The 17,791-nt window shown below is 41.3% G+C and overlaps 1 protein-coding gene across 3 annotated transcripts in view; it reads left to right on the top strand.

Moving 5' to 3' along the window:
- The window catches only part of Lca5 (lebercilin LCA5), a 49,361-nt gene extending 35,121 nt beyond the window's left edge, over positions 1-14,240 (top strand). For 2 of the 3 annotated variants that reach the window (XM_021207027.1, XM_029543830.1), the window contains exons 4-8: positions 4,137-4,274; positions 5,414-5,507; positions 6,369-6,511; positions 7,469-7,598; positions 9,530-12,190. In XM_021207027.1, the coding sequence (XP_021062686.1) occupies positions 4,137-4,274; positions 5,414-5,507; positions 6,369-6,511; positions 7,469-7,598; positions 9,530-10,410 (1,386 nt within the window). In that variant the 3' untranslated portion in view covers positions 10,411-12,190. Of the gene's footprint in view, positions 1-4,136; positions 4,275-5,413; positions 5,508-6,368; positions 6,512-7,468; positions 7,599-9,529; positions 12,191-13,735 lie in introns of those variants that run through there. The other variant, XM_021207028.1, reaches the window with a different exon arrangement.
- The last annotated feature ends 3,551 nt before the right edge of the window (positions 14,241-17,791 follow it).

Here is a 17,791-nt window from a genome sequence, read left to right as displayed (position 1 = left end):
CCTCCCTTTGTTAAGTCGCTTTGGTCAGGTGTGTTGTCACAAGAAAGTCACTAGGGTTTAGCAGTGATTCCATCAATACTGGCTTCTGTTTATTGGGAGATGGATCATTGCTGCTTCCATTGTACTGCTTATTCTAGATCCCTTAAGTTGTAGCTATCACTTTCAGTTCCAGCAGATCTTACTAGTCTAGACATGCAACTGTTTCTTCTACCTTCCAATTTACTAGAAGTTTTCAAAATATCAAGTAAAGAACCTATGGATTTCACTAGTATCTGTTGCCACATCCTCTTTTCCTGTCTAATTTTATTAATTTGAGTTATTATGTTCTCTCTCCCTCTTCTTTCCCTCCTGCACCCCTTTTTCTACCCTCCCCAACTTCTATGCACTTTGGCTAAGAGTTTCTACTTATTGCTGATAATGTATCTTTTCAGACAGCTAACTTATTTTTCCAAATTTTATTAGATATTTACTTCATTTACATTTTAAATGCTATCTCCAAAGTCCCCTATACCCTCTCCCCCCAGCTCCCTACCCACCCACTCCCCCTTCTTGGCCCTGGTGTCCCTCTGTACTGGGGCATATAAAGTTTGCAAGACCAAGGGGCCTCTCTTCCCAATGATGGCCGACTAGGCCATCTTCCGCTACATATGCAGCTAGAGACAGGAGCTCCAGGGATGCTGGTTAGTTTATATTGTTGTTCCACCTATAGGGTTGCAGACCCCTTCAGCTCCTTGGGTAATTTCTCTAGCTCCTCCATTGGGGGCCCTGTGTTCTATAGATGACTGTGGGCATTCACTTCTGTATTTGCCCAGCACTGGCATAGCCTCACAAGAGGCCACTATATCAGGGTCCCTTCAGCAGAATCTTGCTGGTGTATGCAGTAGTGTCAGACAGCTCACTTTGTTTCACTGATTCCTTTAGTTTTTTGTTTCTTTCTCTTCCTCTTTTCTGTCTTTGTTTTTCAAGACAGAGTTTCCTTTGTTTGTTTGTTTGTTTGTTTGTTTTCTCGAGACAGGGTTTCTCTGTATAGCTCTGGCAGTTCTGGTACTCACTCTGTAGACCAGGTTGACCTTGAACTCAGAAATCCACCTGCCTCTGCCTCCCAAGTGCTAGGATTAAAGGCGTGCACCACCACTGCCCAGTCAAGACAGAGTTTCTTTGTATAGCTCTGGCTGTCCTGGAACTCACACTGCATTGGCCCTGAACTCAGAGATTCACCTGCCTCTGCCTCCCAAGTGCTGGGATTGAAGGTGTGCATCAGGACTACCTGGCTACTATTGTTCCTTTAGAGTTTGTTTCACTGATTTTTTTTTCCCTCTGATCTTCATTATTTCCATTCACCTTCTAATTTGGGTTTGGGTTGCTCTTGTTTTTCTAAGACCTTGGTATATTATTAGTAGGTTATTTATTTGAGACCTCTCTGGTTCTTTTAATGTAGATCTGTATTGCAGTAACACCCCCTCCCCTAGAACTACCTGGTAAGTTGCATTTTTGCTTTCATTTGATTCTGAGCACACACCCTGATTTCTTCAGTGATGACCATTCAGTGTTTGCATGCTTGCTTTTTACCCTATTAGATGTGTTTTAAAATTATTCTTTGAAAGTTTGTGCATGTATACCTTGTCTTTGTTTCTTTCTGTGGTTTTCTATTGGTTTTTAATTTTTATAAAGAAATTATAAGAAATTATTTCAGTCTTTAGATATTTGGTAAGATTTATTTAATGGCTTAAAATTGATCTATATTGGAGACTGTTCCATGACCTCTTGAAAAGAAAGTATGTTCACAGCTGTCATGCATGGTCCACAGATGTCTGTTAAGTCTGTTCCCTATGGTCCATCTTAATTGGGAGTTTTTCTTTGTCGTGATAACGTGCTCACTGGTGAGAGTTGTTCTGATGAGGTGGTTGTTTTATCTGTTTATGGAACTGAGTGTAAGGATGTGTGGTGCACATATGTTTACAGCCATTGTATCCTCTTGGTGGATGTTTCCTTTTGCTAAGGTTATGCTCTTCTTCGTTGCCTCCGATTCTGGCTTGAAGCCTGTTTTATCACGCATCAACCCTTTTACCTGTGGTGTGTTCCTCTTGTCAGTTTAATGACTTCCTGATTTTCCCCCAAATAATCAGGGGCACAGTTTTCTTGCTACCTGTTTTGTAGAAATATTTCAAGCTTAAGTAGAGTTGCATATCTCAAATGCTACCATGAATGCTAAATAGTTTCCCAACTCACCTATTGTAAACATTTAAAATGTTTGATTTGTATTATGCAGTCTTGGGATCCCATCTTCTTTTTGTGTCACGTGTGCAAACACAGATTGACTTTCTGAGGGGAAGTTATATGTATTATGCCCCTTGGCCCTAAATATACCAGTTTTGGGATTTATATGTATATAGTAATTTCTTTTATTCCACTGTCTCCAGTATGGTTTTGTTTGTTTGTTATTTCTGTTGACTTAATTTTTATTATACTCTCCTCCTGTAATACAGGACCCAGCCTGCTGTGGCCACAGTACTGACCTATGTAGGTCTCTTATATAGAACATTTTAACTTAGTACTATGTCTTTGTTGCTATATTTTGGATTTTTTGAGAGAGAATCATACCATGGAACCCAGGGTGTCTTTCAATTCATTCTCCTGCCTCAGCCTTCCCATACCTGAGATTACAGGCATGCATTACCAGGCTCAGGTTAGAACATCTTTACTTTTGCATTTCTCAGATGCATCATTGTTACTAACCCAAATTTGTCTATTGGAATATAGGCGATATCATTTCCTTAAGGTCATTCTGAGGTCCAGATGTCTGCCTGGCCAGCTGTTTTTTTTTTCAGTCACACTGAATAAATTGTTTTTCTCTGCTTTTCATCATTAACTCCTTAATTGACATATTGAAGAAAGTTGTCAAGCCAAGGCAACTAGCTGGGGCCACCACAGCCCTTACTTTTGTCCTGAAAACCCCCACCCTACATTCCCACTCACAGTGATTGATATTGGAAGCTATTGATCCCTGTGAACCATTATCAGTTAGACTTCCTAGTTTCAGACATTCTAACAGATAGGTAATATTCCTTCATTGTGTTTTGGCTTGGCATTTTCTTCACCGCTAATGATTCTGGGCCTTGTGTTTGGTACCTATATGTATGTCTCTGTCTTCTTTGATAAATTACTGGTCAGATGTTTCTTCTATTTTTTTTAAATAACTAAGCTGTTTGGTTTCTTATTACTGAATTTTATGAATACATATGTATATACATATATGAAACAAATATGTTTCTGTATTGATATAAGCCAGATAAGTTGTTTCTCCCAAAATAGCTTCTTATTCCTTTTTTTTTTCAAAGACAGAATTCTTACTTTCAGTGAGAACCAAGAAATTTCATTTTTTACATTGCCCTGGAGAAATTATTAATTTGTTTGAAGTTACTTTTTTCTAACATATTCACTATGGGAAAAACCCATAGAAGCACAGAAAAACTGGGACAGCACACTCTGGTTAAATAAAGTGTGCTGATTTACCAAATGGAATGTGATTCAATTTTAAAGGACTGTGGCACTAAAGTCTGTGGCTTTGAGTTTTTATGCTGGTGAGGAAAAAACACGTAGAGATGTCAGGCTGTACCTCTGAGATGCTGGCCATGATGATAGCGAGACTGTAACTGCCTTTTATATCCTTTTTTTTATGTGAGGTTTTATGTTTTGTTTATAAGACTTTTTTTTTTTTCATCTAGAAGGCAGGCAAATAACAATTTATTTGGAGATTAAATATTTTAATCTGAATTCGTTACAACCATAATGAGGCATGTCCAGAGACCATGGGAACAGCTAGTTTCCAGTGCAGCTCCGTCCCTGTGCCGTTTGCTCTTACCCACCTTGTTATTTACTGCTCAGCAGTGCATTCTGGGAGCTCTTGCAGCTGTGTGCTGCAAGCCAGTATGTAAGGATTGATTACCCATCATCAGGAAAAGCAAGAAAGGATCACTAATCTAGGCATCTTCCTACTGTTAGTGAGCCAGCTTCCTGATTTGTGTTAGGCTCCTGAACACTAAGCTTAGCCTGGTTTAAAGTCTTGTCAGCGCTACCAGGGTGTGGTCTGACACTGCTGAGTCCCGTGTCTCCCTGTTGGCCTTGTTGTCACACAGGAGCTATCGAAGAACCTGGAGCTGAGCACAAACAGTTTCCAGCGGCAGCTGCTCGCCGAAAGGAAAAGAGCATTTGAGGCTTACGATGAAAATAAGGTTCTTCAAAAGGAGCTGCAGCGGCTCCATCACAAGCTAAAGGTAAGCACGCTCTTTCCGGCGGCATGATTTCTCATGCCCTCCAAATCACCGGAAAACCTAGTACTTAAGATAATGGTCGCCCTTCACATTTCCTACTATATAATCTACCAAATTCTATTACCTGTCATTTAGAAACAAAGCATTGTTAATATGATTGCTATAACGAAGTAAAATACTGTATATGCCAACAGGGACAATGTAAGAAATGAAGAGCAGAGTTCTAGAAGAGGATCATGGGAAGGAGCATGCGCAGCACTAGCTTTCTTCTGCACGTGACCGGGGCAGGGCTTGCTTCTTTTTTTTTTTTTTTTTTTTTCTNGGTTTTCTTTTTTTTTTTTTTTTTTTTTTTTTTTTTTTTTTTTTTTTTTTTTTTTTTTTCTCGGTTTTTCGAGACAGGGTTTCTCTGTATAGCCCTGGCTGTCCTGGAACTCACTCTGTAGTTGGCCTCTAACTCAGAAATTCACCTGTCTCTGCCTCCCAAGTGCTGGGATTAAAGGCATGCTGCCACCACGCCCCGGCTAGGGCTTGCTTTTAAAGTTCCTTTTGTTTAGAGGCGACACAATTCACATTAGTCAATTGTGTTAAACACGATTGCATTTTACAGAGGTCGTTGATGAACTGAAATTTTGCTCAGAATTCTGCAGAAATATGCATTATCTTATATAGTTTTCTCTTGGAGCACCAAGTTCTCAGAAGAAGGCATCATTCCCATATTGTGAGAAGCTCTTGGGTTGAAAAGTGCGATCCAACTTTTAGGTCATTAGTAACTCCAAATCCATGCCTGAGAGAGGCTCTGCCCTCCTCTCTGTGGCTAAGCCTGGATGATGACAGCTAGGCATTAGGCGCTCTGTGGGTGAGGAAGTAGTACTTGTGGTATTTGCATCCCCTTCCTTCTCCCCCTTCACTGTCTTTCCCCCTTCCCTCCTGCCTCCTCTCCCTTCCCCCCTCCCCCGCCACTCCCCTCCGTTTGCACCTTCTGTTCCTCCTCCCAGGAGATCTTTCTTTCTCCGCCTTGATAGTTATAGTGGAGGACTGACCTAGAGGTATTTCAGCCTGATGGAGAAGATACTGGTCAACACAATGAGGATGTTTGATTTCAAACTGCTCACCTTCCTTCCTTGTATTGGGTTTGTTTTCAGGAAAAGGAGAAAGAATTGGATATAAAAAACATCTATGCTAATCGCCTGCCCAAATCCTCTCCAAAGAAAGAGAAAGAAATTGCAAGGAAACATGGTATGGGAAAATTATTGATGCAACTGAAGCTGTTAATAACTAATGGGTTCTAAAGTGAAGGGGGAAGGGAAGGAGTGGCCTTAGAATATATTTGATCTTCTGTTATGGATCAGATTTACTTGGAATCACATTTCTTTCAATTTTTGTCTTTGTTAAAGAGGGGTCATTGAACTCTCAGGGAACAGGGAGATGACTTGGGGTTTCAGGTGCTTGCTGCTCTTGCAGAACACTGTAAGGAGCCTCACAGTGACCTGAGACTCCAGCTCCAGGGGGTCTGACACCCTCTTCTGGGCTCTTTGAGCACCCAGACATACCTGGCACAAAGACACATAGACAACCTGTATATTAAAAATAGAATGTGTAAAATTAAGAAGATAGAGTTTATGAAGCCTTTGAAAAACTTGACTATGTTCCTGTGCCGAGGCATCACAGAGCACGCCAGTGCACAGCTTTTATGTTATCCTTAAATAAACTGAGTTTTAGTAAAAGGTTAAAAGCCTTCTATTTATGAAGCACCTACCTCTCACAGTTGCACTCTCTACTGCGGCCATTTCACTCGCCCCTTCCACTTCCTAGTGTATTTTGAAACAAATCCCAAATAGCATTTGACTTCACTTCATAGTTTGTATTATTGTGCACTTTTCCTTTTTTAAAACAAAAGTATAATTCTCCTGTAAATTATAGAATTTTTAAAGTATCAACTTTGCGAAAGATTATTAGCATCTGTGTATATTTGCCCTCAAATCACATAATTGGTAGCTAATCCTTCACGAACAAAGTGTGTGCTCCCGTTGGGATGAATGTTGCTGATTGAATATATAGCCACGGAATTAGAAAGCTTGTCTATGGTTTTCTTGGTAGTATCCTGCCAGAGTGACTTTACAGACCAGTGTACAAAAGGAGTACAGACCGCTGAAGACTTGGAGCTGGAGGACTTTCCTTTCACAGCCCAGACAGTTCTCTGTTATGAAAACAGATGGGATGAGCCTGAATATCTCTCTTCGGTGAGTTTAGCACAATGACTGGAGTCAAACTCCAGGAAAGCTGTTTGCACCAAATGTGGTCGGAAGTTCCTGACAAACGTCCCACCTCTTGCTGGTCCTGTGTCCTCTGGGGAGGTGTGCTAGGCAGCTTCTTGTTTCTGTGACCAAACATCTCATAAGATACAGCCCACGGAAGAAGGGGGCTCATTCTGGCTCTTGACTTGAGGGAATGTTGTCCATTATGGTAGGGGACATGGGACATCTAGTCAGGAAGCAGAGAGGACTGCAGCCACTCGGTCAGCCTCCTCTTTTTCTCTTTTGTCCCCACCCATTAGGGTGGGTCCCTACACATTCACATGGACCTTCCTCCTCAGTTCAGTTCCTCTGGGATATACATCTCCTAGACAACTGATTCTAAGCTGACAATGAAGGTTAACCATGATGGGGGAAGGGGGCTAGTGAGTCAAGTTTGACTTATTTGAGTTAAATACTACATAATTAATTATTAATTAGAGATTTTAGACAAAATGTAGATTTAAAAGATTCATTCAGTATGGCTGTCAGTCACCTGTGTTCTACAATTCACTATCAGTCACCGTAGTTGGCTACCATAGCTGGGTAATAGCCATTTCTAGTTAGCTGGATTAATCATATTTAGTTGTAAAAATAGACAAACCCAGGCTACCTTTACAGCTTACCTCTTTGACAGTTTTATGTAGATTTTTGGGTTTATTTTTATTATATTGATTGGTCTTAATATATCTTTGCTTTCTCTTTAAAATTTTAACTAAACTAAAAGATAATCATTTCTTTTTTTAAGAATCTTTCTAAACATGGAACTTGTGATTCATTATTAAGTGAAGATTTAATTTAACTTGTAACTTGGTGGTCATGCTTCATGGATGATCCACTGAGTTTAAAGTCTGTTCCCCCCCCCTCTTTTCCATATGAATTTGCATTTTGGATGCATAACAATAGTACTTGGAATACCAGAACCGCAATGAACATGGATCAGAGGTTCTAAGTTCAGTTTTGGAACAAGAAGGAAAGTATGGCGAAGATGAGGACGCATGCTCTGCAAAGCAGGAGGCCGGGAAGCCTCAGAGTGGTGAGAGTTTGTGGGGACGGTGGGTGGGTTGTTGCTGTTGCTGTTGGGTGGCTGCAGCAAACAGGAAGAGGTTGAGGCCGTGGTGGAGGGAGAAAAACAGGGAGTCTGAACAACTGAATAGAGCTAGGAAAGAAAGGAAATGAAGACTACAAGTTGCTACTGGGGCTTGGGAATTATGAATAAATTAACTCCAGTGAATTTAGATGAAACAACATTTAATCAAAGACGAAAAAAGTCTCCCACATGGTGACTAAAACTTGAGAAAAAACCAAGAGCACCCTGTGTTGCATTGGCCTTGAACTGAGTCGTGGGCTAGCTGAAACACGGAAGTCAGTGCTCTGCAAGGCCCTGAGTGTTCTCGGCATTTTTGTTTGTGATTTGTAGATCTTTACTAGCATTGTGTCTAAGTTTGGAGAGGCAGTTCATTCACACAGTATAGATGATGGAAATGAAGTTCATTTCCGTCTGGATCAAGGATGCTAGAGATGTGGGCACCAGGGGTCCCAGACTAACTTCCGTATCCCAGTTAATTCCATGGAAGTTGCATATAGAGAAATCTTTTGAGTTTGTTTTGAGCTGAAATTCATGGAACAGAAATTTATGACCCACTTGTTGCCTGAAGTTGTTAATGTGCATATTGGATGGGAAGTGTTATTTGTACCACTATGGGGCAGAGGCAAGCAAGATGCTTTGATGGGTTAAGCCACAGAATGTAAAACCATTGTAGGCAGTTCATTTTAGGGAAAAACAACAAAAAGGGATAAAATGACCAAAGACTGTGACCTGGTCCCTGAGGCTCTCCCTCACTCACCCCCTATTCTTTGTAAGGTGATCTGATATCAGAATAAATGTATGCTGTGTGCTTTAAATTATGATATTTTAATTGTTTCATAAGAAAATGACTTCAAAATTATAGAAAACTGCCAAGAATGGCCATAAACAACAACTAAACCAACTAACCAAACCAAAAAAAAAAACCCTTTGAACCTTTACAAATGAATTCTGCACCTCACAGAGGGTCCCTTGAGAATGTGGCTTGTGTTTGTTCCAAGCACAGACATTCTCTTATTGTCTGTCACAGTTCCCACATTTAGGAGCTCTCTGACACATTTATCTCAGCTCTTGCCCAGATTGTGATCTTGTTGGTGAACATGAGATTGCTTCTGGAAGCATTTTCTTCCTCAGAACTTGATTATAAATTGTGTTTAATTCTCTAGGGTTTTTTACTCTGGAGTGTTTTTTGCTTATTTTTTTTAGGCTATGAAATATATATGTGTATACACACACACACACACACACACACACACACATTTGTTGTGCTGGCGGTGTTTTTTTCAGGACAGGGTTTTTCTCTGTGTAGCCTGCAACTCACTCTGTAGACCAGGCTGGCCTCGAACTCACAGAGACCCACCTACTCTGCTTCCTGAGTGCTGGGATTAAAGGCATGTGCAACCACCTCTTGGATTGAAAATAATATTTTCGATGAGTACACACCTCTTTAAAAAAGAATAAATGCTCTTCATTTGAGATTTAACTGAGATTTTTGTCTGATTTGAATCGATGCACTTGCTATCTGAGTTGTATGTAAGGGTTGCCTTCTCAGGACAGCCAAGAATTTACGTGTAAACTCATTGTTCTGTGTGTCTTGTCACTCACACATCATGAATTGGACAGTACTCCATAGAGAACCTTCCTACTGCTACACTGAAGACCAAAGTGTGCCATGGGACCCTTAAGTGCAATCTGTATTAATTATTTTCTAATCCAGAATGTCAAGCATAGAAACAAAATATTACAATGTCCACTACACCTTGCTTAGAATGTCAAATGTAGATTGAAAGACATTTTTCAGAAGATGGTAGCTGACTTTTCATATTTAAAAATACTTATTGCTTTAAAGTTCCTTTTCTTTTAAATTTCATTTTATACAGAGTGGGCAAGAGAAGAACTTGATAAGGTGAAAGGCAAGTCAGCTTTGCTAGGGAGAGCAGAGAAGCTGCTGGCATTGGAAGCTGGGAGATTTCCAACAGAAAATTATCAAGCTCAGTCTGTCGATAAATTCGAAGATGAGGCAGAAAGACTAAAGACAGAAATGCTCCTTGCCAAACTGAATGAAATCAACAAAGAACTCCAAGATCCTCAGAACCTCGGGCGGCCCCTTTTGCCATTGCTGCCCAACTTTGAATCCAAGCTGCACTCTCCAGACAGAAGCCCCAGACCTTACACGATCCCCGAGTCCTTAGACCGATCATTTAATGGACAACACTTGCCGGACTTGAGGTTTTTAACTCCTAGGGGAGAAGGCCAGAGTCCAGGACCAATCCGAAGTCCAGGACAGATCCGAAGTCCAGCCCCTCTAGATGAGTTTTCATTTGGTAGCTATGTGCCTTCGTTTGGAAAAACAGGCAAGTCAAATCCACCTAGCCAAAAAAGTAGCCTTTTAGATTTCCAAAGCAGCAGTTCTGAAAGCCCGAGTAAAGACAGTCTCGATTTAATTTCGAGGAAAGAGAAAAAGGCGACCCTGATGGAGCAGCTCTTTGGCCCCAGCGCCAGCAACACCACTGTCTCCTCCAAGAGCACTGACCCACACTTCCCTGCTGCCAGCAGAGGTGACATGGACCCTCTTCATTTCCTCTCTGGGGACAGAAGCAGCAGAGTCCGGGAGCCTGACGATGAAGACGAAGACCTTTTCCTCAGGGAAGGAAGAAGTTTTAATCCAAATAGACACCGGTTGAAGCAACCAAACAATAAGCCAGCAGTCACGGCCGTTGACTCTGTTGACGAGGACATTGAAGAGGTCACCCTCAGATGACTGACTGGAGCATACAGAGTATATATATATTTTTCAATTGTAAATATTAAAGTATTTTAATACAGTATTTATTATAAACATTTAAACTTTCAATGGTAAAGTAGTAGGGAGTAATTTTTAGTGGCTAAATATGGCACAGTTAAACAAATAGTGCCGTATAACAAAGCCACGTTGCTAAGAATGTTTTTTAGTTTTGAAATGAACCCAGAGGAGAGTTGTTGCGTACTGTTTTTCTGTTATTACAGCTAGGTCTCACTGAACTAGCACTGTTGGAAGTTTTACTTCACTGGAATCTTCCTCGTTTCTTTTCCCTCTATTTCTGACCCAACCTCAGTGAACATAAGTATTGTTTTTCTACTGATGGCTAAGTGGAAGTTGAGGGTCTCCAGTAGGATTAAAGACCTCAGGTGGCAGACAGCAGTGAGACTTAGGAACTGTGCCCTTGCCTGAGGTGACAGAGCCAAGCTACTCTTGCATGGTGATGGCAATAATGTTAGGACTTCCTTTTCTTGAGGGAATATCCCCGGGCACTGAAGTATACACTGGACGGTTACTCCTGAGGAGTAGTCAGTACTCCTCAGTTGCAGGCCTGCAGCCACTCACTGCGGCTTTGCAGGCCACTTGGGTGGATCACGGTAGAGCACAGGAGACACGGTTGGCTTCATGGTGTCCCTCCCTGTGGCTGCAGGAGGCTCGGGTGCACCGTCCTCCCTCTCCTCTTCTGTACACTCAGTATTCTGGTGACCAGTGGGGGATCCTCTACCAAGTACAGGCAGTGAAAGAAATGCCAGGCCAACACACAATGATTTTTTTCAACTCAATTATGTTTCCAGAGTGATATGTTTGGAAATTTTAATACATATTTTTAAGATTTGAACTTATGCTCCAACTCAGGAGACAGCAGTGTGATACTCTTGGATTTACAGGACAGATGCTGATGCAACCTCACAAAGAAGTTTTTCGAATTGGGGCTCCTGCCTTGCTGAGGAGATGCAATAGTTTCCTGTTGAAAGGCATAGGTCTCCTTCCACTCAGTTCAGGACAGCTGCAGGGGCATTTGCTGACTTGGTCTGGTCTGTTGGAGCAGTACCTTATCAGCTGAGGAGAAACACTGTATGTTACGTGGGTGACGGGAGCAGTGTGTCCATTTGTTCATAGTGTGCATCTTATGCAAGGCATACATACTGATTGGGGGAAAGAGTTGCCATGGTGACTGGGTTCTTCGGCTGGTACTTGATAACACCTTCCCTGGTTGGTCCTGACTCACAGCCGTATTGCTGTCATCCTCCTGGATTGGGTTGTTGCCATTTTGGGGGGAACAAACTCTCCTTAAAGTGCTAAATAATATTTAAAACTTTTCTCAAAAGAGAATTTTAGGTTTTCTGTGAATAAGCATTTACTATATTGCAAATCATTGTAATATATGTAAACATGTTATTTGTGATACAGTTCTTGATAAAGCATTATGTAATGTTAATTTTGTTCGTGGCTGTAAGTTTTCTACCAAAGTATTCTAATTTTAAGGTTTTTAAATTTTTTTTTCCAGAAAAATTTTTATTCATTATTTTCATTATATTTATGCCTTTTCTACTTAAAAGTCTATTTAACCCAATGAAACGAAGAATTATCAAAATTAAGTTAAAAGCTTAAAGGCATTATGATGTTTAGGATTAAAATTTGATATTAAAATGTACAGAACTTAGAAAGCAAATCAGTTTTTTCTATGTCAAGTTAAATTTATTTGTACTCAGAACTCTTACTAATAAAAGGTTAAAACACACTGTGATTTTTTATTTGAATGACACTTTATATTTGGGAGACAGGCCATGGAAGCAGGATCCGGAAGATTATTAGTTACTTTTTCGCCTTTATTTTGTTCAGGACTTTTAGTTGAAGCACATGAATTTGTATTAACTCAGACTAGACAGTGTGGGTGTCTTATCAGGTAATTATAGTTCTAATTAATCTCTTTGACCTTAATAACTCCTGCAATAATGCATATTTCACGTGGTAATAGAGAGAAGATTCAGGCGGGGAGGATGAAGCTGAATGGGGAACACAGGCCTGTTTTCCTGGCTGACCCTGGGTTTCCTCATCTTCATTTCCCAGTCCAAGCCGATATCCCTGGCTGCTCAGGACACCTGAGGGGAAATGTGCCCTGAAGCGACAGCACGAATGCCTTAGATACATAGGGAACTAACTCGGCAAAGAGAACACCCGTAAAGCCTTTTTTTTTCTCGACTTTACAGTACGTACCCTTCTCATATTAAAGTTTGTTTTAAAAAGATCAATTGAAAGTGCTTTCCTCTTATTGAGGTGAATAGAGAGGGTGGAGACTCACCCTGTAGGCACTGCCCTCACACAACAAGTTGTATCTGTGGGCTGTGGCCTCCTCAGTTCCTAACAGTCTTCTGTGGTCCTTACGATGGCTATAAGTAAGGGAAACACCCCCGGAGGCTAACGCTTCACCAAGTGCCCAGCACAGTACACGCTCTTGATAAACAGCTGCTGTTATTATAGCTAGCTGAAATAAATAATTGGAAAAAAAATGGAGCAGACACACGCACCCCAAAATTGGTCACACAAGACCATAAGCAGTTAAGCTTCTAAGCCCCCAACCATAAGGTATCCGTACTAAAGACACCCTGTCCTGGGTCTGTACTTACTGGTCCTTTATTTAGCACAGTGAGCTCTTCTACAGAACAGCAGAATAAGAACTTGGGAAGAGTTTCTCAAGACAGGTTTTGTGGCATGAGGCAGAGGGAAAGCCTCATGGTGATTAAAAGGCTGGACAATACTGGGCCTTAAGTTGCGGGAGTTAATAACTCCCACCCCACTTCTGCTACAGTGGGCGTGTCTGGAGAAGCCTGGGAACCTCTGCATCTCCTTTTTCTCTCTGCAGAGCTCTGCTGTTGAGGCAGTCTACCTTGTGGGGCTTGTATATACCCGTTCAGTGAGTTGACATGCCCAAAACCATGCTGAGAGCCACCAGCACTCAAATGTGGCTGCTTGGTGGTTGTTATGGAGAAGGAATTAAGAAGAGGGAAGAGCATAGTTTTCAAATGCCCGAGATGGCGGCTCCTGCTTGCCTGTCCTTTGCCTCATTTATTCCTCAACAGGGCCTTTTCCTGAGGAGCCAGTAGTTTATCAGTCTTTGCTCTCTTTAGAATTGAGGTAAACACTCCACCCATGTTACAGAGTATACCCAGATTTCATAGGTAGAATGTTGTACCAACAAGCAAACAAACGAAAACCCATTGTGCATCAATACTTTATAAAAATAGCTTCTACAAAATCGATTACTTTTGCTTTGTCTTGTTTTCAGGTAATCTTTTGGTAAGAATAAGTTGATAGCTTCAAATCTACGGGATCCCTTCAACTGGCACTATCTCCCTAACATGTCTACCAACTGGCAGAAGAGTCATTGCCCATGTTTTGCAGTGATTTGCCCACTCTCTGTGCTGGTTGCCTTAATCAGGGAAGGATGGACTCTCTGCTCTTACCCTGCTCAGGACAAGGTTGGGAATGGGGAAGACACGGCTTCACTGATGAAGCATTTTGGACAGTTGGTGGCTGCTGGGGACAGTCAGCTTTCTTTAAGAGTGCAGCCCCTGGTAGGTTCCCTCAGATCCAGTGGTTGGCCCAACACAATACCCATGAGTGTATGGGCTACACAAAGTGGAATTGTTTTTTCTTAAGACATGAAGTTGGGAGGGAGTGGATCTGAGGGGAGTTGTGTATCGGGGAAACAGTGGGTGAATGTGGTAAAAAAAAAAAAAAGTATGTGTTTCTTAAATCCTCAATAAAAAAAAACCGTTTTGTTTAAAAAATTAATAGTTTATTTCTGGCATAAGTATCTACATTTGTGAATATATTAATATATATCTGACTTAATATAACACAAAATAAAAATTAGCAATGAGTCAAAACAGGATAGAAACACATTTGGCTTTGAGGTCAGGAAATAGGTTAGACTTGACTGCTTACCAATTACAATTTTCATCAAATAATTTGTCTTCAAGTTCCGTATATGTGAAGTGGGACTGATCATATCTTTACATGCTTATGAGAATCAATTGAAGGTAGTCTATTTTTAGGAGGAGAAAACAGTAGAAGGAAGCACATCGTAGGAGGGATAGTGTTGTGGGTTGGCTCTGTATTTAAGAGATGCACACGTGGGCTGGAGAGATGACTAAAGCGATAAAGCAAAGTGATTGTCTGCCTGTTGCCTCTGTGCACAAGGGCTGGGGAGAAAGGACCCCTGGGGCAAGCGAGCTAGCTAGACCAGCCATGTCAGATGGATGGGCTTAGGTTTGGCAAAAGAATGATCAAGGAATATACCTTATGTCAACATCTGGCACACACACACACACACACACACACACACACACACACACACACACGGGCATATAGTAAACACAAATGGACTCACTGCATTCATACGCAAAGCAGTCATTGCCATCCAAATACCTTTTAAATAGCCGAGGCTGTCAGTATGAACATTTGAAAAGGTAGGCATGTCCTTAGCCATCTTCAGGTAAGATGGTTCTTGACTAATGCAGAGGCTGCAGCTCTCCAGAGAAGACATCGGGCTTTTTCTGTGAAGGAACAGCTGTGGCTGTGGGGTAAGCGAGTTTGCCCAGAATTTTGCTTCTCTGCCGTACTCAAGGAGAAATCAGAAGGCGAGGGATTGCCTGTCTGCCTCAAGCAGTGTACAGTGATCTTCAGCTGGCACTATCTCCCTAAAATGTCTACAAACTGTCAGAAGGGTCATTTCCCATGTTATGCAGCGATATGTTCACTCTCTGTACTGGACTTTGCTAGAGAAAGCCACCCAGGCAGCAGTGTGGGGGACCCCCTGAATTCCAGGGCTAAAGAGAACTAGCTGCCTGTCCCCACGAACTGATCTGATTAAAATCTATGTCCTGTGCAGTAGGAATTGATTCTGGTTAGGTACATTTTTTTCCCCATACTGTCTATATAACAGGGCATTGTTATGTCTGATTTTTACCCTGATACAGGAAATCAAGAGTTCATACACAGTGATAGATGCCTGAAGCTATATGCTTCTAATCTATGAGTGATGGGTAATATTTGGGACAGGGGGAAGCCTTCAAATAATGAATACAAACCCACATGCCACTTAAAATCATTTCCAAAAGGATGTAAAATCAATAGACCCAAAAAAGCACTGGTCAGGGAAATGATGTTTTGTATAGAACAGTAAGGTCCATGACCCTCAAGCCTAGTTTTCTGTAAATGTCTAGCATGCCTCATCCTAGGCAGCCATAGTTTCTCTGGACCTGACACTGTTTTTCTCTCAAACAAACTGAGCAACATTTAAATTAATCTGCTTTATGCTTCAGGCAGTAATTTTCATGCATCCTCAAAACTGCTGAAACATGCTAGGCAAAGATGCCTGTTGACAGCTAGGTTCTGAGCCTCCTGTGCCGAGACAGCATCAGAGCGCATCCCTATTTGAATGAGCCCTCGAGGGCATCCTGATAGACACAGCTGGAGTTTGAGAACCACTTTTATAGGGAAAGCAGAGGGAAAGGAGGTGTCCTTTTATGTACAGGAATGGCTGCAGTGTTTTGAAAACTCAAATCTGGTGCTTGGAGCTTGTAATGCCGGTGTATAGATGAGATATGGGGACACTGCAACTCATACTGTGTGTTCTCTAGAAAGAAACTAGCTCAAAATTGTGTGTGTGTGTGTGTGTGTGTGAGAGAGAGAGAGAGAGAGAGAGAGAGAGAGAGAGAGAGAGAGAGAGAGAGAGGAGAGAAGAGAGAAGAGAGAAGAGAGAGAACAACCAATACTAGAACAATTGGGCAGTTCATATGGTATCCCTCTATTACATCCTATGATCCCCAGATTTCCAGAAAAAAAAAAAAGGAAAAAACAAAACAAAACAATAAAACCCTTGAAAATGCATAGCATTCCCTCAAGAAGGACTAATTAGTGGCTTAAGTTTGATTGTATGAACATACAATTACTTAAGCTAACAAGTCTTTAAAAAAATTTTTTTTGAAAGTTTAGAAAATGGTGTGTGTATGTGTGTGTTCTTAGTGGTCCAACCAAAAACTTGTGAATACGACTTAAGAAACACTAAAAATTTTTTAAAGGTTTAGACTGCATGCAGGAGATGGTTTATGTAAAAGTGAAATAGAACTAACTACTTGAACATTTGAGCACCTGGGAAGATTCTGTGTCATTTATGGTTGTGGTAGTTTGAAAGAAAATGGCCCTTATAAGCCCATAGGGAGTAGCAGTATTAGGAGGTGCGGCCTTGTTGGAGGAAGTAGTCATGGGGCAGGCTTTGAGGTCGCAGATGTTCAAGCCATGCCCAGTGTGCCTCACTTCGTTGCTGCTTGTGGATCCAGAAGTTAATATTTCCAGCATCGTGTCTACCTGCACACTGTCATGGTTCCCACCATGATGATAATGGATTAATGGACTAAACTTCTGGAACTGTAAGCCATCCCCAGTTACATGTTTTAATTTGTAAGAGTTGCTGTGGTCATGGTGTCTTCTGCACAACAGTAGGAACTCTAATAAAATGGTCAATTTCCGTTGGGTTTTTAATGTGGTAGGATTTTGTTTGCAATGCAGATCGCCACATGTCTTTCATTGGCTTTGTAGCTTACTGCAAGTCAGACAGACAGACCATTTCATCTTAAACAGACCTGTTTTTGTGAAGTTTGTTTATGTGGAATTTGTTATTGTACCAAATATGGATCCATGTTAAAAAAAAATCACAATGGAGATGAGGCAGTGCTTGTGATGGTAGAAATAACTACACCTGGTGATTCCTGATGCGTCCCAAGTACTTTATTCAAGGCACAGGCGCCAGAAGATGTACATTGGGTGGGCCAGTGAAACTGTAGCACTGTTACAAGTTTTGAACATATTTCTAAAACTGTGATTACCCCAGTATAACTTTTGCCTGGGGACCAGCAGTCTCCTAAGTAATTAATGCATTGGTTCTGGTCCCTCCACTGGACTTGGATTTTGTTCATTTTCTCTTACTCTCGAATCTGCTCAGAAACATGCTCTAGTGGCCTCGTTTACATATGCAGTTCTCCTCTCTCTCCTCTTCCCCAGCCATTTCAGTTGTACCTTAATTTCTGTTTCTGTTTCTAAGTATCCTTTCGATGAACTAGAAAGTTTGATGGAGTTCAGCAGCATAATTAAATCCACGGGCAGTGTCAGTTGGGTGTTCCTTAGCTTCAGACATGTTGCTAGGATACTCTTAAAGACACAATTCTCTTGATTAACTGCACAAGCTAGATTGCCCAAGTAGCATTTTTATCGTTCATAGAAATACAGGTCAGGTTGCATTTAAATTTATAGCAAGATGAGTGCTATACAACTCCGAATG

The sequence above is a fragment of the Mus pahari genome, chromosome 10 (genome assembly GCF_900095145.1).
Source record: "Mus pahari chromosome 10, PAHARI_EIJ_v1.1, whole genome shotgun sequence".
In the NCBI taxonomy this organism is placed as follows: domain Eukaryota; kingdom Metazoa; phylum Chordata; class Mammalia; order Rodentia; family Muridae; genus Mus; species Mus pahari.
The sequence above is the reverse complement of the archived record's forward strand: the minus strand, read 5'-3'. Positions and strand labels throughout refer to the sequence as shown.